General features: G+C 48.6%; 1 protein-coding gene across 1 annotated transcript in view; it reads right to left on the bottom strand.

Moving 5' to 3' along the window:
• Nucleotides 1-4128: 4128 nt before the first annotated feature.
• Nucleotides 4129-20318, bottom strand: part of Hadh (hydroxyacyl-CoA dehydrogenase) — a 40361-nt gene continuing 24171 nt past the window's right edge. The window contains exons 4-8 of the mRNA XM_040751781.1: nt 18999-19125; nt 15426-15515; nt 12825-12897; nt 6177-6293; nt 4129-4930 (exon numbers count right to left, since the gene is read on the bottom strand). Coding sequence (XP_040607715.1) covers nt 4812-4930; nt 6177-6293; nt 12825-12897; nt 15426-15515; nt 18999-19125 — 526 coding nt within the window. The 3' untranslated portion in view covers nt 4129-4811. The remainder of the gene's footprint in view (nt 4931-6176; nt 6294-12824; nt 12898-15425; nt 15516-18998; nt 19126-20318) is intronic.

Below are 20318 nucleotides of genomic sequence, written 5' to 3'. Positions count from 1 at the left end.
GTTCATTCACCTCCCCAGGTAGAAAGCACAGATCTCTAGACCCCCAATTTTGTTTTACCCTCTTCACCTAGCAATCCTGAGTCGATGGCTGTTTCTGGAGGTTTTCCCTATTAATGCCTGAGGTTGAGAAATCTTATCAAGACCTGGAGACAGCCTCTAGACTGAGGACCCAAAAGGCCTGCACCACCACCCTGACCTGAAGGGGTATACCTTCCATACATGGACCTGTTTCAGTGTCAAATCCCCCTAAAACATGAGTCAACATCAGCCCCAGTTAGCACAGACAGGGCAATCCTCCATCCCCTCTTGCCCAGTGGGGACTCATCCCTTTACTTCTGACACCACGAAAGCCTAAGCAGTCCATCCAGTGTTATTTGAAAATACAATATAGGAGTCGGGGTGGAGGCATCGCTTGGTGTGAAGAGCAATGGCTTTTCTTGCAAAAGACCCAAGTTTGATTCTGAGCACAGACTCGGTGGCTCACAACCATCTGTAAATCCAGATGCAAGGGAATGGCGCTCTCTTCCTGCCTCTGCAGGCACAGTACACAAGCAGGGCCTAGATATACGCAGGCCAAACACCCAAGCACATGGAATACATGCTTTTCTTTTGCTTTCCAAGACAGGGTTTCTCTGTTTAGCTTTGCAGCCTATCCTGGAACACACTCTGTAGACCACCAGGCTGGTGTTGAACTCACAGAGATCCTCCTGCCTCTGCCTCCAGAGTGCTGGGATTAAAGGTATGTGCCACTACCGACCGACTACATTGAAACATTTTTAAAGAAATAAACCACAGCATAATAGGATAAAGTTCATGTACCACCCACGACACAATAGTTCATGTACTACCTCATTTCCATTCTGTTGAGAAAGCCCCTGCCTTTCCTCTGGGGTCTTAAATCACCTTGTCTACTGCTTATATGGAAAATGTCAGTTACTTAAATGACAGTCACTCCTCCAGGACACATCGCTGATCCACCACCTCTCGGAAGACTTGGAAAGCCCTTCCCTGGTAGCCATGGGAGTGTGATAGGAGCCAGTAGCTGATACTCAGGCCTGTCCCCAGGCCGCAGCTCATTTCTCTAAGTATAAAGCTCTCAGGGCTGTGGTGACCCCAGGACTTCCTCTCCAGCTAGCTTCTCTGCACTCCAAAAGACATGCAGCATCCTTCAGCTTGAGATCTGGTCACCAGCATCCCCAAGGACAGGTTCCAACACTGTCCATCTTACCAGAAATATATATCCAGACATGAACCTTTCCGGGTAACTCAGGCAAAGAAAGGGGCTGGGTGGGGCTGGAGAGATGGCTCAGTGGTAAAGAACACTAACTGGTCTTCTAGAGGTCCTGAGTTCAATTCCCAGCAACCACATGATGGCTCACACTAACTGGTCTTCTAGAGGTCCTGAGTTCAATTCCCAGCAACCACATGATGGCTCACAACCATCTGTAATGAAATCTGGTGCCCTCTTCTGGCCTGCAGGCATACATGCAGGCAGAACACTGCGTACACCATAAATACATAAATGTAGAAAGAAACAAAGAGAGGAGCTGGAGACCACAACCCAGCTGGCTCCTTCCAACGTCTACAGCAGCTACAACTGGTGGATGGAAATACAACCCAACATTGGTGCCACCAACAAGGTCCTGTGTTCAGTGGTTCAGTGTTTTGTTATCTCAACAAGGCAGCAAGGAAAAAATCGACAAAACATTTGGGGTGGAGACCTGTGATTATGAAACTTTGACCCACTGAAAAAAATAGAACACACATCCAAATGGATTCTTCCAAAGCATGGTTTTGAGAGTGTGGTGTCCAGGGCTGAGGATATAGCTGAGTTGGCAAACTGCCTGCCGGATACACAGCACATCCTGGATTTGATACACAGCATGTCCTGGGTTTGATACACAGCATGTCCTGGGTTTGATACACAGCATGTCCTAGGTTTGATCCCCAGCACTCAAAAAGTGGAGGCAGTAGGATCGGTTGTTGAAAGTTATCCTGGGCTCCATAGCAAGTTTGAGACCATCTGGGACTCGTGAGGCTCTGTCCCCAGGTGGGGATGGGAGGGAGCACAGCAATGATCCCATTGTCCAAGTATTTTTAGATTACTATTTACATCGTTAACAAGAAAATTAGTCCCATGGAATTATTGCCACACCTCAGATTTTTTAATACTTAGGTTGGAATGTTAAGGGGATTAAAATTGAGGTGGGACAAGACAAAAGCCTATATCACATGTATGAACCACTTAACACACCAGGAGGGAAAGCACAAGCAGGGTATGCTGTTACGTAAGCCATTGCTTACACACTGGTTTTACTTTCTCCAGTGACGAGTAGCCCAATCTCGAATGAGTTTCTGAAAGCTGGCATTAGCCAAACTTAGCTACCTGGAAAACTTCAGTGACAAATCCCTCTAATAACGTGCACGGTGTGGCTTTGTAAAGCGTAGGGTCTGGCTATGTGGCCCAGACTGATCTCAAGCTCACAATCCTCCTGCCTCCATCTCCCAAGTGCAGGGACTGCAGGCATGTGCCATCCCACACTTGACTGACACCAGCATTTCTCAGTGTCAACAGCTGCTTCCACGTGACCTCATGCTCATCAATCAACGGTTCCCTAGAAACAGGTTTCAAACTTGATGTCAGCAAGTTAAGCAGTGTTTTCCCTTTAGTTGCTGTTATTAACCATAACAGTAAATCTTATGGACATTAAAGGGCCATAGTTTTGTTCTGTAACATGTTTTCAAAATAATCAAGGATTTCCTTTGACATTTTCACTTATATTAGAGGAATTATTGACACAAGAAGCAGGGGGAGGAGTGTTTTGTTGTTGGTGGTTTCTTCTTTTACTTAAACCCTGGTATTGACTTTCAATGCTATAAAAGGTTCAAGCTGCCATTAGGAGGCAACTTCAGAAGTTGAGGCTCATGCCCCACAAGGGTGATGAGGGGAGGGGAAGGGGAATCTTACTACGGTTTGGTTTACAGGCAGATTGCAGAAGCCCTGACTATGGGACCTTCTTTCCCACCTGGGGTCACAGAGCCATGGAAGGGGACAGGAGACCACTCCTCAAGTGCCAACTTGAGGAAGAGGAGAAGGTTCCAGAACCCGCCCTGTGCAGTCCCCAGAACATAATGCATGGCAGAGATATGATACAATGGCAAAGGAGTTCGGAGGCTGGGCCTTCTGAACATCTGGCAAGATCAAAGTGCATTTAAAAATGCCATCCAGAAACAGTGCTGTGTCCCTCCCCACCCTGGGAGCCGACGGTTGTACCACCGAGTTCTCTCTCTTTCCTGAAACTTAGTGGTTAAGAAAGAGCTAGGCCATTTTCAGGATGAGTGCCCACATCCTCTGTAGACTCTGGTTAGAGGGTGGCAAACTGAAGTCTGTGGGCCAGGGGTCACAGCAAAGGTCAAGAGCCAGCCTGAGAATGAGCAGGCTATGGGGACAAGGATGGCCTAGACACAGAGGAGTGGACGGGGGGTGGACGGGGGGGGCCGTGGAGCACAGGAGCCTCCCTCTTGGGAACCAGACAATATACAAGAATAGCATCATCCAGGTTCTAATGTGTTGGTATGCACAAATGCACATATGTGTGCACTTTCTCACTTTGTGACACACTCAGAGCATTTTAAATTAATAAATTCCCTCTTGTCAGTCACAAACAGGGAAAAAACTAAGCCAAAAATATCCTGACACAACTATTACATTTGAGATTTCCAGATTTATTCTTTTGCATTTGTCAGCTAAAATCTAGATCTAATCTGGAATCTGCTACTAAGTATCTGATGACCTTAGACACAGCACCCAAGTTCCCTGCTAATGAAGCCATTGGACCTCAGGGCTTCTGATGTCTTTCCAGACCCACACTCTATCATGGAAGACACTCTGTCAACCCAGTGACTAAAAGACTCTTATGTTATTTTACTTTGTTGGCAAAGAAACAGATGTTCTTAAAAACCACCCTCCTTGTCCTTATTTCTGTTTTACTGCTAAGAAACATAGAAGGGGCAGACACAGGCCAGATTCATACAAATACCTCCACACTCCCTCCCAAGCTGTCACTTCAGTACCAGCCAGGCACCAGAGAAGATGGGCCCAGTTTTTCTAGTTACTTAAGCATTTTCTGATTTTACATTATGTAAGTTTATTTCTGTTCCAATTTTTACAGAGTAAAAGATTGCATTTTAGTAGAGTAAGTTCATAGGCACTTTGTAGCACTGATTTCCCATGAAAAAGATAAGAGAGCTGGACAGTGATGGTTAAGATTTGAATGGCCACAAAGATGGGCCTTTTCCCAGAAACTAAGGTCACAGGTGCTCGACCGAACGCCACTCCAGGAGCCCTGTCCTGATGAGAAGTAAACAAGGCATATCCCTTTCTGCCGTGCCCAGGATGTAGGCTAAGGCTTGAGGCTGCAGATTGCAAATGTCCCCAGGCAGGCAAGGCCTCAGACGCTGCAGGTTGCTCCCTTAGATGCACCTGTAGGCACGTTGGTTCCTACCCCCCTGTGTTCAACACCAATCAACATGGCATACGCATTTCTAAGTAATGCTTTTATAAAAACCAACAAGGTTCAGAAAAAAAGATGCTTGCCCTAAGGCACAGAAGAACACACAGAAGCGAACAGACAAAAGCAGAGAATCAGATCTCAGTGGAGGAACCTTATTACTGCAACTAGTCAAGCAATTACATCACAGAGACTGAAAGGGAGGGCCCACGGAGCAGACTAGCAAGCCTTGCAAACACCGCCCAGAGTGCGCTCATCCTTGTCCCGTGGCTGGGGTGCTCCCGATGGACTCTTGAAGCATCACTTGTATTTGTAAAATCCTTCTCCGCTTTTCTTGCCCAGCTTCTTCTGGGCCACCAGATTATTCATGGAGGGACTGGGCTGAAAGAGGGGGTTCTCTGGGTCCATTTCATGCCACCCTGTTGAGAGGAAGGACAAGGACTCACTTTGGTTTGGCATTCTCAGGGCATGCCTGGGGCGCAGGACCCATGCAAGCCACCATGGCAGAGACATAAGGCCAGCTTTGCTGGTGCAGCCAACCCTGACCCTAAAGCGTGCATGCTGCTATTTTCCTGTGCTGCCAGAAGCCTGGCTCCATTGCAGGCGCCTTGCTACCCAGGACTTCATGCAAACCAAGGCAAATGTCCAAGAGCACAAATAGAATCTCCCACTAACGGCTGGATTCCCAAATGGGACAGTTAGCATGGTAAATGCTGGGTTCTGCCCACTTGTATTGTGTAGTCTTACACAATTTCAAATTCCACATGTCAACTAAGACCCTTCTCCTCTCCAATATTTAAAGGGTTTTGATGATATTCTGCATATACTACATTTGACTTCAGCCATTCACACAGCTTAATAATTATCTTTATGCCATCTCCAAAACCACTCCCCTTTAAAAACGGTTTGATTTCAATGGAGGTAGCACAATGAGATCGTAATACCACGACAATGTCCTGACTCTCAGTTTGCACTGCGGTTATTTAAGATACACCTGTTGGGGGGGACCTGAATGGAGGGCCCATAGGACCTGAATTGTACTAGAAACACCTGTGATCTATAACTATATCCAGTGAACGGTTACAGACAGTTGCCCTGCTAAGCAACAATAGGCCATCTCCCTCCTGCTTCCATCTGGGTGGATCTCTAGCTGGCTACCATGACTGAACCTGCTTTGTTCCCCCATAGGCTGAGGATTCCCAGGGCGGCAGTGTGGAAAATGGTGGAACTTTCTTCAAGAGGTGGGCCCTGAAAAGGTAGTCACAGGGCCCTACCCACACAAGGGGACTTCCAGTTTTCTCAGGAGTGGGTCAAATCTAGTGACTAGATTACTTCTTGAGACAGTCATCCCGTATCCACACTGTAGACCTTTCTGCACACAGCTGTTTTCCTTTCTAGCCTCTGCCACGACATGACAAAGCCAGGAGTATCTTGTCGTTTGGAGCATCTCCAGCTATCATAAACAAGAGCCACACAACTTTTTTTTCCTTTATAGAGTATCCTACCTCAGGCATGTGGTTATAGTAACACAAAATGGATTCGGTAAGGCAGGACTTTGAGAGTCTTAATTTTTGTAATTTTTCTTAATTGGCATTACAATTTACAGTTCTAAGAGACCAATTCAACCCAGTTTTTTTTAAAGAAGGAAGAGGTTTTAATTCCTACCATCCAAGATGAACTTTGTAGTATCCAACCCAACGTAGTCAAGAAGCTCAAACGGACCCATGGGGTACCCAGCTCCCAACTTCATGGCAGTATCGATGTCCTCCTTAGATGCATCACCTGCAGAGGAAAGGGCAGCCCTGAGTCACCACCACCTTTCTCCAACTCTCCCCATGCTTGGGTCACTTCTAGAATCACTACAATTGTATAGACACGCACATTCTGAAAGTGGATAAAAGCCCATGTTCCTGGGGTGGGTAAGATTTTTGTCTCCAGTCACATGCCACATAGGTCACAGCTTTTCAAACCAACTGACCCAGATGGGGAGACCTCTAGACGCTGTTGCCCAGTTCATGGAGTGAACAGTCCAGCTCTGGGAACACTGGCCCCTAACAGCATGGGACTTCCCAAGTCCAGAGCCATTCACAAAATATGCCGTTTGATACTAGAGTTTTATTTTATAAATATGCTTCACATATACACACATGTATGCACACACAAGTTTACACATATGCATACACAGATACAAACAAATACACATACATTCACACATACAAACGTGCAGGTGCACACACGCTTAGGTTTCTGTTTATGTGTTACATGTGTATTTTTTTAACTTTCTTTGTTTTGCAAACGAGCATTCTGCTGGGCCTGTGTTCACATAGTCAAGACACCACTTAAAGAAAGTCCTTACAGCTAGAACCACGATGCACCATTTGTTCTGCATTCCTGAGAACGGTTTTCAAAACCATGCTAAGCTGGTGTACAAGTGTTTAGGCACTTTATCTCCAAAGCCAAGCTCCTTCCTGTTACTCGAAGAGATACAACAGCTCTCCAGTAAGTCTCTGAATCTGGAAGTAGTCTTGTGTCTAGAGTTCACTGGCCTGTCTTTGAGTATGGGTTTGATTAAATAACTTCAGGTAAGGTGGAACCACCGTGCTCTGTTGAGAACCCGAGGATGAAGGTTCTGGGCTTTTCCTTTAGATTTCTCCCTATACCGTCCTGTTGATGGGTCACAAGATGCCTTTATAGAAAGCAACCATGTACTCTGCCTCCAAAATCAGAGATGGGAACCACCTGTATTACATGACTATCTATCTAGAATTTCCCTTCAAAACATAAAGTAGTGGTCAATAATACCAGAGCTCAAAGTGCTAAAACAGTGTATTCCATACCTAGAAATGTTAGATGCCTCAACTGGAACCCTCTTCCTCAACAATAAATCCTTCCAAGTCACATTTTTCAAAAACACACAAAGCACTAAAATAATGCCAGAAGATGTCAGTGCAACCAAAAATGATCACAACACTGGGCACAGTGGCGCATGCCTGAAATCCCAGCAGCTGGGAGCTTGAGGAAAGAGAATAGTGAGTTCCAGGCCAGCCTGGACCACTAAGTGGGACCCTATAAACACACAGACACACACACACACACACGCACACACACACACACACACACAGACACACGGAGAGAGAGAGAGAGAGAGAGAGAGAGAGAGAGAGACAAAGAGAGAAATGCACACATGCAAAATATAAAACTTATACTAGTATAATCCTAGTAGGTAATAGGTAGTTGACTCAATGGTTAAGAGAAATGATTGCTCTTGCCCAGAACACAAATTCAATTCCCAGCACCCACATGACAGCTCAAAAACATCTGTAACTCCACTTCCAGGGGATCTGACACCTTCGCCTGACCTCTGTGGGCACCAGGCACACACATGCAAACTCCGGGTCTCCAGCATTGCTAAGCAACCTGTCTACCGGGGAGCTCTATCCTCAGCCCTGCTTTACTCCATATTGGCACCAACTGCCTGCTGGGCACTAGGCACTTGAGACAACAGCAAAGCAAGGCAGTGGTGACTTAATGGGGGAGGGGCAGACTCAGCACTGCCGCGTCCTAACCAGCTTCCCCACTGCCCCGAGGCCCAGGGTCTGAAGGATGAAGAGAATCTCAAACGGTAGCTGGGACAGTACCGTAGCAGACTGTAGCTGAGCTCAGAGGACACGAGGTGGCTCACGTAGCTGAGCTCTGACTCCACGGCTCACACACACACTGTTCAGGACTCGGACACCGAGGCATCCATGATGCGAATGTGCCTCTAGATGCCAGAGGCAGCACCCTGATAGGCTCCTGCCCCAGGACCCCTTCCTCCATGCTGTGCCCTGGGCCAATAAGCCTCCCTGTACCTTCAGGCCTCAGCTGCTTCCTTCCTCCAGACTTCCGTTCAGGTGGTGCCAATCAGAGTCTCCCCTGCAGTGCATGAAATAGGAGCTTCTGGGGCTGGAAGCCAGGGCACCCCTCACCCCTGCGTGTCTCCACAGTCGCCAGTCAGAGCCTCATCAATGGCTCATTGATGCAGGCAGTGTCCCCTCAAAAGAATGTGCACGCCCTGGGGACAGAAATCTAACAGCAGCTAGCTTAAGCTACAGCCATTTAATCAAATCCAAGTCAGAGACTATGGGCCCTAAAGGAAAGGCTAAAATTCACAATTCAGAACCTCACTTGATTATTACTGTGTTTCCAAAACACTGGAGGAACAAAAACACTGTTAAAACAACAAAAAAAAAATCAGTAAGAATCTGCAGTCAGCAGCACTCTATAAACAGTTCTGTCTTCAGTAAATCAGTAAATGGGCAGAGAAAAAGTCAGAAAAGCAGCATATACAACATGTTCAAGTACTGGACACTACAAGAGTTAAGGAATTAATGAGAGCCTGATGCTTCCTAAACACACAACACACACACACCATACACACACATACATACAGTTCTGCCTCACTTTTTCTAGCCCCCCTAAATACGGAGCCATTAACTCAGGATAATTCTTCCTCAGAGAACCCCAAACCTGGATGACTGGAGACTAGACCAGGGACCTGCTGAAACAGCTGAGTTGGTCTCTGGCTCTCTGGCACCACCTGCTGGTCAGTCTCAACATTACCAGCTGAAGCTCTTGCTCAAAGAAACACAGACTGACAGACACTACTTCATTGACTGATGGCTGAAGCCTCACTCCCTATCTGGAAGGAGCTGTGAGGGGCATGGAGATGAGGACTCCAACCATACCCCCTGGAAGGAGGACAGCCGGAGGAGTCAGATGTGCCACGCCACAGGGAAAGGTATCAAATGACCCAAGAGAGAGCGAAAGCTAAGAGCAAAGACAGATTATGCCCAGCCTGGACCTCAGGAGCACCAGGTATGTGGAGATGATGGCAGAGTCCGAGGGTGAGGTGGGGCACTTCCTGTCATGGCTAGTATACAAGTCACCAGAGAACCGCTGTACCTGAGCCAGGTGAGCCAGGGTGAGGTAGGGGGTGTGGTGTTGGGGACATTTTGTGACTGGAGGGTAAGCTCACGACATCCCCAGGCTATTACAGACAACCCTGCTCTGAGGAGCTAACCCTGCCCTCTCGCCACCCTGCTGGAGCTGAGTGAGCACGTGACAGGGACTATAGGTTCCAAGCCTACGTCGCTCTGATCCTCAGAGTTGGGACACTCACCCATGCAGCCTCCACCAGTCTGAAGTGGACAGCACACAGCTGTAGAAGACATGGGAAGGCCTACCGCAGGAGGCTGCCAGAGGTCAGAGGTCAGAAACACAGTGAGCCTCCATGAGACTCCTTCTACACAGGGTGTGGAAGTGCGGTGGGCACTCATGGCACACTGGCAGCTACTCAGCTCTCTGAAGCCTTGACGAAACTGTCTCCCACACAGTTCTACAAGCTCTCCCATCAAAACAGCATTTACCAGCCTGAACACACACACACACACACACACACACACACACACACACACACACACACACACACGGTGTGTCAACAGCATGAGACAGAAAAATTCTCCCCAAACGAACCAAGAAGCAAAGTTAGAGCACAGGGGGCATGGACAGAGCTTCCTTCGCAATATAACACTTTCTCAGCAAGCAGAGTGGCGGAGACGGGTCTAAGAAAGACCTGTAGTAACCAGGGTAGCTCTGGCTGAGCCTCCCTAGAGTGGCCTGGCAGAAGGAGACAGGCCTGGGAGAGAAAGGGAGCAGTGATGACAGGGAGGTCTCAAAGGTGACAAACGGAGGACCTAGAGTCGTCAGTGGGAACACAGAACTGGGGGTAAAGGCCAGGGCATGCATCTAAGCACACACTGGTGTTGGCTAGGTGAATGGCCCAGAACACTGGAAGAGCCCTGGAGGGGGCTGGAGAGAAGGCGGTTAAGAGCATTGGCTGGCTGCTCTTCCAGAGGTCCTGAGTTCAATTCCCAGCAACTACAAGGTGGCTCATAATCACCTGTAATGAGATCTGGTGCCCTCTTCTGGTGTGGATGAAAACAAAGCATTCAAATACATAAAACAAGCAAACAAATAAATATTAAAAAAAAAAAAAAAGCCTGGAATCAGGACCACAGTGTGAAATGTTACAAACCTGAACCGACATGACACTTAGCAACTTCATGGCACTGTCACAGGATCCAGCTACAAAGAGAGAGGCCACAGGACCAGCAATGACAGGCCACCCAGGGAAACACCAAGAGCAAACTGAAAGCATGCCCTGGGGCCAGGTTCTGCCCTTCCTGGTACAGCACAGAGGTGGCTTGTAATGACGAGGGGTAAGGAAAGCAGTCTTCAACCTAGCATCTGATACTTGGCACATGGGAGCGGTATCAAAGGCCAGCCAGTTTCAGAGGAAAAAGAAAAAAGAAAAAACCTATAAAAGGTGCTACATTCTGAAACATTACATTTATTAGAGAGAAAAAAACCACGGATGTCTTTCAAGGCACCGCCAAAATGCCACATACTTTCTTTGAGGTGTAATTAGACGCATTTTCTGAAGATAAACATAGAAGTGATGGTTTGATCTTGGGGTAAAAGTAGGCAACTGCTTCCATAAAGCACAAGGCAAGTTTAATACTTAAAGACAATTTTGAGGAGGCAAATGCACTTTTATGTGCTGGAAAGAGCTGGTGTAAACGCTTTGTTTGGGAAATAGCACTCTTGAGAGTATCTGTAAATGAAGTCACCCAAATAAGCGATCATACTTGTGTTTTACCCCGTCACTACAGCTTGTTGGCACAGAGAGGAGACATCACACACACTCTCCTCAGAAATGGGAGGAAGTCAGGCACGCGGGTGTGTGTCCATCCTAACCACAGACCACGTCACGAGGCTTATGTTTCACAGAAGACAAAGTCATTCTTTGTCAACTAGAAGAGGACCTTTCAGGCCGAGGTGATTGTTTAGCAGGTAAAAGTCCTTGCCACAGTGCTAGGCATGGTGGCACACGCCTTTAATCCCAGCACGCAGGAGGCAGAGGCAGGCGGATCACTAAGAGTTTGAGACCAGCCTGATCTACAAAGTGAGTTTCAGGATGGCCAGGGCTGTTACACAGAGAAAACCCTGTTTCAAAAAACCACAACATGCACACACACAATGTGCTTGCCATATAAACCTGGAGACCTGAGTTTGATCTCCAGACCTGAGAACTAACCCCACAAAGTTGCCTTCCAGCCTCCACACATATACCATGACATGACATGATATGCAGGTGTGCACACCCCCCCACACACACAAATAAACAGTTTTGTAAGAGAAGGGAACATTCTAGATCACTCATGAGGTGTAAAGCAGCGCTTCATGACTCTTTCCAGTAAGGACAATGTCCCTACCGTGAATCAATCCTGTCATTCATTTCCCATCTCCTGTCACACAGTCACAGGTTTTCCACATTAAAGAACTTTAAACAGACTGTGGTGTGACTGTGACAATATATGAGGCCACTGGCAGTGGGTCCAAGATCTAACACTAATGCACAAACTGACTTAGTGGAGCCCATTCTGTATGGAGAGATACCTTGCCCAGCCTAGACACAGGGGTGTGGGGGTGGGGAGGTGCCTTGTTTCTGCCTCAATGAGATGATGGGACAGACCTAGTAGACTTCCTATGGGAGGCCTTACCCTCTCTGTGGAGCAGATGGGAGGGGGGAGTGGAGGAAGTGGGGAGAAAGGAGGGACGGGGAACTGGGATTGGAATGTAAAAAATAAATTAATAATTAAAAGAGAACTTTAAACAACTCCTAGTCCGGCTATTTTTCCATTACTATCTTTTTGAAAGCAGTAAACTCTTATTTGTAGCATTTAGGTTCATACGTGCATGAATGTGTGTGTGTGTGTGTGTGTGTGTGTGTGTGTGTGTGTGTGTGTGTGTGTGGTGTGTCCTTGAGTGCGTGCAACATGCATCATGTATGTATGTGTGTATATGTATGAGTGATGTAACATGCATCATGCATACATGTGTGTGGCTGAGAAGAGGGCCGGGGCTGGAGTCACAGGTGGGTGTGAGCGGCCCAACACGGATGCTGGGAATGGAGCTTGGGCCCTCTGGAAGAACAGTACACACTCTTAACAGCTGAGTCCTCTCTCCATCTCCCCCCAGTAGTAAGCATTTATTTAACTAAAAGTGGCGGTCTAGGATCAGCACCATGGATGCCACTGCTGCAGCCTGGCCTGTCACTGACTCCCACGGGGTGGTCAGGGAACCCAGGGCAAAGCTGAGTTTAGTTCAGCAGAACAAGAGAGCAGAACCCCCCTTCCCAGGCTCAGCATAGCCCAAGCCTTCTCCTGCACAGACTGGGACCTGAGAGCCTTAGCCTGTTCTGGAAGGTACCTCTCTCGTGGAGCCGGATGGCCTCTATGAGGTATGGCACCAAGAGACGGTTCACGATGAATCCAGGAGTGTCCTGTTGCAGGGGAGAAGACAAGTGACACCATTAACCTTGACCTCCTGCTTTGTATAGACCACTCCTTCCCCTTGACTGTGCTGCCCACCCTCCTGCCATTCAGTTTGAAAATGTGCTGTGAAGTCCCTTACTCTAGCTCATACAGCAACACAACATTCCCTCTTCTACCCCCAACTCCCCTCTGAGAGATCACCCGCATTCTTTTTGTTTGTTTGTTTGTTTGGTTGGTTTTTTGGTTTTTCAAGACAGGGTTTCTCTGTATTGTTTTGGAGGCTGTCCGGGAACTCACTCTTGTATCTAGGCTGGCCTCGGACTCACAGAGATCCTCCTGCCTCTGCCTCCCGAGTGCTGAGATTAAAGGCCACCAATGCCGGGCTGAGATCACCCCATACTTACACACTCCTCCAAAGTGCAGCATCCCCCAGGTTCTCCAGAGCCACCCCTGGGTCAGCAATGTCTCAGAGCTAACCCAACTGCACCCTCCACAAACTGACCATCACAGCAATAGGACCCACGTGCCCTTCCATTCCCACACACCAACAGCAAGGCCTGCCGCCATCTTCACAGGGCAGGCATGGCCAGCAGTTCTAACATCTCAGCCAAGGCTGTACTAATGAAACCATCTGCTAACAGCCAAAGTATGCCCTTCAGGGTCAGGTTTACTGCTGAGCTCAGCACAAGAGTACCCAAGAGCAAGAAACATAGCATATACAAACAGCATATACACAGGCTGCATGACAACTACCCTGGATGAAAGTTAGTGTTTTCCTCCAGCAAGAGCACCTAAGAGCCGTCTGAAGCCGGTCTGCGCTTCTTTAAACAAGACTTAGAAGGGATTTAAAAAAGCATGTTGTGATAAACATGTAACCCAGAAATGCCACTGAATTTTCAAGCATTACTGTAGGCCCCCTAGCATTACTAGAAACACAGAACACACGGTACAGCTTTAGGGTGGCTGTGACTGCCGGGTGACAGGGCTTCCTCAGCTCTACCTTAGAAGGCCACTGTACATTGGCCGTCTGTCCCTAACGGGAACGTCTGTCCCACAGTACATAACTCTATCTACTGCGTTTTACAAAAGTATTTGTGATCCCTGTTCTATGTGTCTGCTGTATATTGGAAATCCCTCCTCAAGAGCTTGAGTAACTAACCCAGAAAGGCCCCCAGGTCGTCTCAGGATGTCACACACAGAGGAGGTTCTTGCACAGCCTGAAGCCACCACTGCACTGATAGACCAGCACACAGTGTGACTTTCTGGTCAGGGGACCAGGAGAAGCCCAGCCTTGTACACTTCCAAGCCACCCGACCCAGCCACACCTTCTTATTGACACGCTAATACAATCACCATGTTCTCCCCTTAATCGAGAATCTGTAGTAGGAGAGTACAAGCAAGCATAGCAACCACTGTTGTGACTAAAAGAAAAAATTCGCTTGACTTAAAAGAATGAAGAAAAAAAAAGCCAGGCATTGGTGATGCATGCCTTTAATCCCAGCACTCAAGAGACACAGGCAGGTGGATCTCTGTGAGTTCGAGGCCAGCCTGGTCTACAGAGCAGGTTCCAGAACAGCCAGAGCTGTTACACAAAGAGACCCTGTCTCAAAAAACAAAAACATAAAAAACAGCAAAACAGGGGATTGGGGTGGTAGATGGGGTGTATGGAGGACAAGTTTGCTTTCTGACAGGAAAAACTCTACATGCCACTGAGGAATTCCCCCTTGCTACCCTCTGCCAGGCTAGTCTCAGCACCCTGTAATTCTGTATCGTTCTTTCCAACATTCTGTTTTCTACTGGGGCACAGGCTTGCAATTCCCCGGGAGCAGAAGTGGTTGAAACTGACAGGACCACAGAAACCGTTTATAAACACAGCTGCTCATCAACAGGTTCCTGAGTCTTCTGTTTAAATCCAGGCTCCCCTCTCTCAGACTACACATATGGTGGCATGGGGCTTGGCTTAGGGGTCGGGTTTTTTGGCCTACTAACTAGAACAGAGGCACAGCCTGGTCCTTCCAGGACATGGAGAGGGCCAGCTGTCAACAGAGCCCATGGCTCACACTGTCTGTTAGCAGTGTTCTCCGAGCAGCAGGCCCACAAAAAGTCACCTCTCTCCCAGGCTACCCACACTCTGTCCCCAGGGGTTCATGTGATGGAAGTCTGGTGTCCTGGAAGACGTAATAGAGTTAAGAGATGGGCCCCAGAGACAGATACTTAGATGGCTGAAGGCTTGAGTCTCAGAAGGGACCATTCCCTTCCCGGATGGATGGGAAAGTGACCTGACCAGAGCATCTCTCTGACTTGCTGGACAAAGATGTGTTCCTTTCTCCTGAATGTTCTCTGGCCACGGTGACTGCACTTAGCCACGAGGTCTTCCCTAGTGCTCAACTAATACTGGCACCATGCCCTCGAAGCTCGAGAACTGCCCCATCAGTATCAGCTGAAGCTCGAGAACTGCCCCCTACTTCATAGCTCCCTGCCATGAGTATTTTACTGTGGTCACAGAAAACAGACAAAAACATTACCCACACTTTACCTTGCAAGAAACAGGGTGCTTTCCTAAGGTTTTACAAAAGTCGACCAGGGATTCGAATGTCTTCTGGCTAGTCATCGGTGTTTTAATGATCTGGAAATACAAAGCAGGGAATTATGACTGGGGAGGACAGAGATAGAACAGTAGACTAGTTCAAGGACACTGAACCAAAGGCTCTATCTACGCAGGTGACAGAAACATCTTTTATTTTAGCGCAGTAAGCATACCCAAACGCCCGGGAAGACACTGGAGTCTGCAGAATGCGCAGCCCCGGGGTTAAGAATCGAGTGTGTGTTGCTGGGTGGGTAAGAGTCTTTCAGACATTGCAAGCCAGGTGTCTTAGAGTCAAATCCCAGCTGCACTGCTTTCCTGGACTAACTGGCACAGGACACTGGGCATGTTTGTTGAAACTGAAGTGACATTAAAACCACTCTGTCCGCATCAAGGAGCTGTAAGAAATTCAGACAGGGGTGAGGCGCTAAGCTGCTGCCCAGTAGACCAGCGAGCCCAGGAAACACCAGCTCTGCTTCCTGACTTTGTTAGTAGCTACAGGGTGGAAACTGGTGCCGACCGGGGACTTGGGCGGGGTGGGGCGGTAGCTGTTCCTAAGGTTCTCTGCATGGAATCCACCTCTGCCGCAGATGTGGTGTGATGTACCCGTCACAGTCATCTGGATTCCCAGATGAGCAACCACCTCAATGTGCTACCTGCTCCCACACAGATGACCAGGCTCATGGGCCCCTGCAGTTCAAGAGGGTTCATCGGAGAGGGTACTTTCATTTTAACCAGGGCCCCCAAAGGGCTGCCACTGACCTTCCCTTCAGGGCACACAGGGCACAGCTGCTACCCCTCTGGAATCCAGAAGAGGCGGCGGCACCCAGCACAAAGCCTCAAATTACAGCTCTCGGAATCACTTGTGGGGAATTCGATTTGGGTAAATGGAGAACCCGGGGCGAATTACACACACCACATATGTACACAGACAGTTTAAATGGCAGTTAAGAACTTCAGCTAGAGTCATAATGAGGAGGCTTAGCTTCGGCAGTAGACCCTTGCCGGTGTCTCCATCCCTTCTGGGAAATGAGGATCAAGATACTGGAGGTGTCCCATGTAAGAAGGCGATCTGGCTAAATGAGCTAGGTCTGTGCCGGGATGAAAGGAGCCGCGTGAAAAGCTTAGGAGAACCCAAGCGGCAGCGGGGGGGGGCATGGGGGGTAGAGCGCAGCAAGAGGCAAGGGAGAAACCTCACTGCAGCAGGCAGCGGGGTGTAACACCACAGGGAGCATAGGAGGAGCCACCCTGCAGCAGCAGCAGGGTATGCCGCCACAGGAAGCATAGGTGAACCCATGCTGCAGGAGCAGCAGGTGTAACACTGCAGGAAATGGGTAGGTGGAAACAGAAACGAGCACCAGGAGATGGAGATGAAGACAGAATGGGCCAGAAGCCCCTGTGAACAGAGATCTTCAAACTATTCCGAGGGAGCCTGAAGAGGCCCGCGTCAGCTCCATGAACAGCTTGGACAAAGGCTGCCAGACAGCCTTGGATGGATCTTCAAGGTAAGCTGCTGGCTTGAAGGAGTAGGTGGCTGCGGGCTGGGAGCTTTGTAAACAGGAGGGACACTGATCACTTCATTAACAAATGGCAACATGTGACAGGTAACATACAGCCCCAACGTAGTCCTGCCCCAAGGGAACGGAAGGCCTCTTTGGCTCACTGCTGCCCTCTAGGCTCACTGCTGCCCCCTAGGCTCACTACTGCCCCTAGGCTCACTACTGCCCCCTAGGCTCACTACTGCCCCCTAGGCTCACTACTGCCCCTAGGCTCACTACTGCCCCTAGGCTCACTACTGCCCCCTAGGCTCACTGCTCCCCCTCGGCTCACTACTGCCCTGTTTCTCATGCTCACCAAAAGCTCACAAAAATCCTAGCCTGAAGGGGAGTTGGGCAGGAAGTCCCACCCCTAACTGAGGAACTAGTGGCAACTGCTGGGAGCTGGGGAGTTGGCTTGCTTTAAGGGTGTGGCTTCTGCTAAGCCAATTATGCTCCAGTGGGAAGCCACACACCCAAGAGTATATGTATTTGATGGCTGTCACTTACAAAACGAAAAACAAAACAAAAAGACACAAAATCCCGAGGACAGGGAAAGGGAGTTAGGCTTGGAAGGGGTTGTGGGGCGTTGGGCGGAGGTGAATAAAAATCAAAATACATCAAATGAAATTCCCAGTGAACTAATAAAATAGAAATATAAACTATACTCAATGGAGTGGAACACTTTCATGGAATGCTTTCTAGGGAATGATAATAGTTGCTAAGCATCATAATAACTACCTGGAGAAGATGCAGAGGGAAGATTCTTGCCCTTTACAGTAACTTTACAGAATATGTACTATCTGCAGACTGAAAACCCACAAGACCTAGGAACTACAACCAAGTGTAGTTCCCCGGGGAGTGCAATTGCAGACAGCTGTGCGCTTCCATGTGAGGGCTGGGAATCGAACCCAGCTCCTTTGGAAGACCAGCCAGCACTCCTAAGCACTGAGCTATCTCTCCAGCACATGGCTGATTTCTTTAATACCAGCCTAGAAAAATAAAACAATTTCAATGCGACAGGAGCGTTCCCGCTGCAGAAAGATGGGACCTGCCACTTGAAGGGAGGGAAAAATGGACGTGAAGTAGCCAGAACTGAGAAGCCCAGCTTCTGTGGGGAATCAGCAGTGAGGGGACCTGGCAAAGGGCTGGGCGGGAAGGCGGCCATGAACAACTCCCAGAGAGGCCCCAGCCAGTGTCTGCAGGCTTGCAGGCTCCGCATGGCGGCACCCCCCACACTTCACGAGGCAATAACTCCACAACCTCAGACCAAACACTGCTTTCATAGCAGTCCCTCCCGGGGGACCCTGTAATTAACCCCTCCAAAGGGCAAGCTGCCACATTTCAAGTGCAAATTGTCGACGGTGACTCCATCGCCCTCGGTTGAGTTTCCCAGCAAGTGAGCAGATGCAGCCCACACAGGCAAGCCCTGCCTGGCCCCTCCCTCTACCTCTGGCCTTTGAGGTCAGGAGGCTCATGGCTGCAGGAAGCTCCTTTTAATAGCTCTGATGACAGCACAAAGATGGACCTCGCCTGAGACAATATTAAAAGACTGCTGCATGGGACCACAATTCCCACCAGCGGTGACACACATCACGTCAGACAAGAACTGCATCTCCAGCATGGGACAGACTGGCCTCAGCAAGACAGTACGAAGGTGTATAGGTCTCGCCTCCCTCATCATGCCAGTGACTCCTAGTGTCCGTCCCTCCCTGTCTGATTCCCCTGTCGGCACCTCGTTGACACAAGCAAGTCAATGACAAACACCGGCCCATAAGCAAAGTAGAGGCGCCTTCCAAGACAGTAGGTAGTTTTTCCTTTCTTTGGTCCCAAAGAGGACAAATTGCGATAACAGAAATACAAAGGGGTGGTCTTCTGGTTCCTGTCAAATTTCATACAACCTAAAGCCCAGCGGGAGGGCTGGTGTGACTCAGAAGGCAGAGTTGGGAAAGCTTGAGAGCAAAGCACAGAGGACCAGGTGCCTACTGACCTCCACAAGCTTCATCATGGGGACTGGGTTGAAAAAGTGGAGGCCAGCAAATCGGTCTTGACGGGTGGTGGAATTGGCTATGCTTGTGATCTGCAGAGAGGAGGTGTTGCTGGCAAAGACTGTATGTCTGTGGAGAGAAAAACGGTGGAGAACCAGAGTGAGTTCCAGGACAGCCAGGTCTATGCAGAGAATGTCTCAATAGTAATAATAATAATAATAATAACAAAACAACAACTGCATTTAATTAAGTTACCAGCCCCATCTGTGTGATCTTCATCAAGCTTTTCGGGATTTTTAGAAACTAAAGTTTTCTTGTTCGCATTTCAAAATGTGTGCTGAGGAGAAGGGGAAGCAGTTAGTGGTGAGACCTACCCAAGCTAACACAATGAAGGGACCAGACTCATGAAAAATGGAAGGATGGACCAGACCATAAAAACTGTAAACAAACTATCCTCAGAGAAAATCGCCTGGGCACACAGGACAGGACAGTGCCCCTCTCGTGAAAACCCTTAACTTTATCATTGGACAAGAATTCAGATGAAAACACACTGCTTTGAACATGCTCAAAGGGAAGCTTAATCACACAGAGAACCTGGGAAGGGGGGGGGCGCGTACACACATGATACGTGTTCACAGCACTGTGCTTACCGGATAGCCTGGAAAAGCACTGTTTATTCCATAGGTATAGAATCTTAACTTACAAACTCATACTGCCTTGTGACTAAATCCAGTTCTTTTCTTCTTCTTCCTTCTCAAAGTTTAACTTGTTAAAACCAGAGTAAAGTGGGGGTGCCCGGGGGCAAAGCCTCTAGCTGGATGGCTAGGCTTTCCTGCAGCGCCACCTTGTGGATAACTCACAAAGCTGTAGGATGCCCTTTCGCCCAGTTGGACAGTGGCCCAGATCCTCTCTGGGGTTCCTGATTATCTAAAGGCAATGATACAGTCTGTCCAAATTCAGAGGCAGGCAAGAAGAAAGCCACTGGGAAGGAATGAAATCAGTACTTTGGGAAAGAGAGAAGGGGAAAGGGGACATCAGCCTGGGAGTGGTGGGTACGTGGATGGCTGAGCCCGGAGGATTGTGAGGTGGAGGCATCATCTTGGACTTGAGAAGACACTGTCTCTGGTCTGTGGGCGGATGGCTGGCGTGGGTAGGCAAGTAAGGAATGAAGGTCGCCAAGCTCAGGTCAGGAGAGCTGGCTTCCAAGGCACTAGCAGACCCACCTTCCTCAAGGGAGTTGGCAGGCTACTTAAAACCCAAGCTAGCACTGGGGAGGTCTCTGAAACTCGATACCGCAAGACCCTTGAATCACAGGTTGTAAA

The sequence above is a fragment of the Mesocricetus auratus genome, unplaced genomic scaffold, assembly GCF_017639785.1.
Source record: "Mesocricetus auratus isolate SY011 unplaced genomic scaffold, BCM_Maur_2.0 Super-Scaffold_100009, whole genome shotgun sequence".
Taxonomy (NCBI): Eukaryota; Metazoa; Chordata; class Mammalia; order Rodentia; family Cricetidae; genus Mesocricetus; species Mesocricetus auratus.
This window is presented reverse-complemented; position numbering and strand designations above follow the sequence as displayed.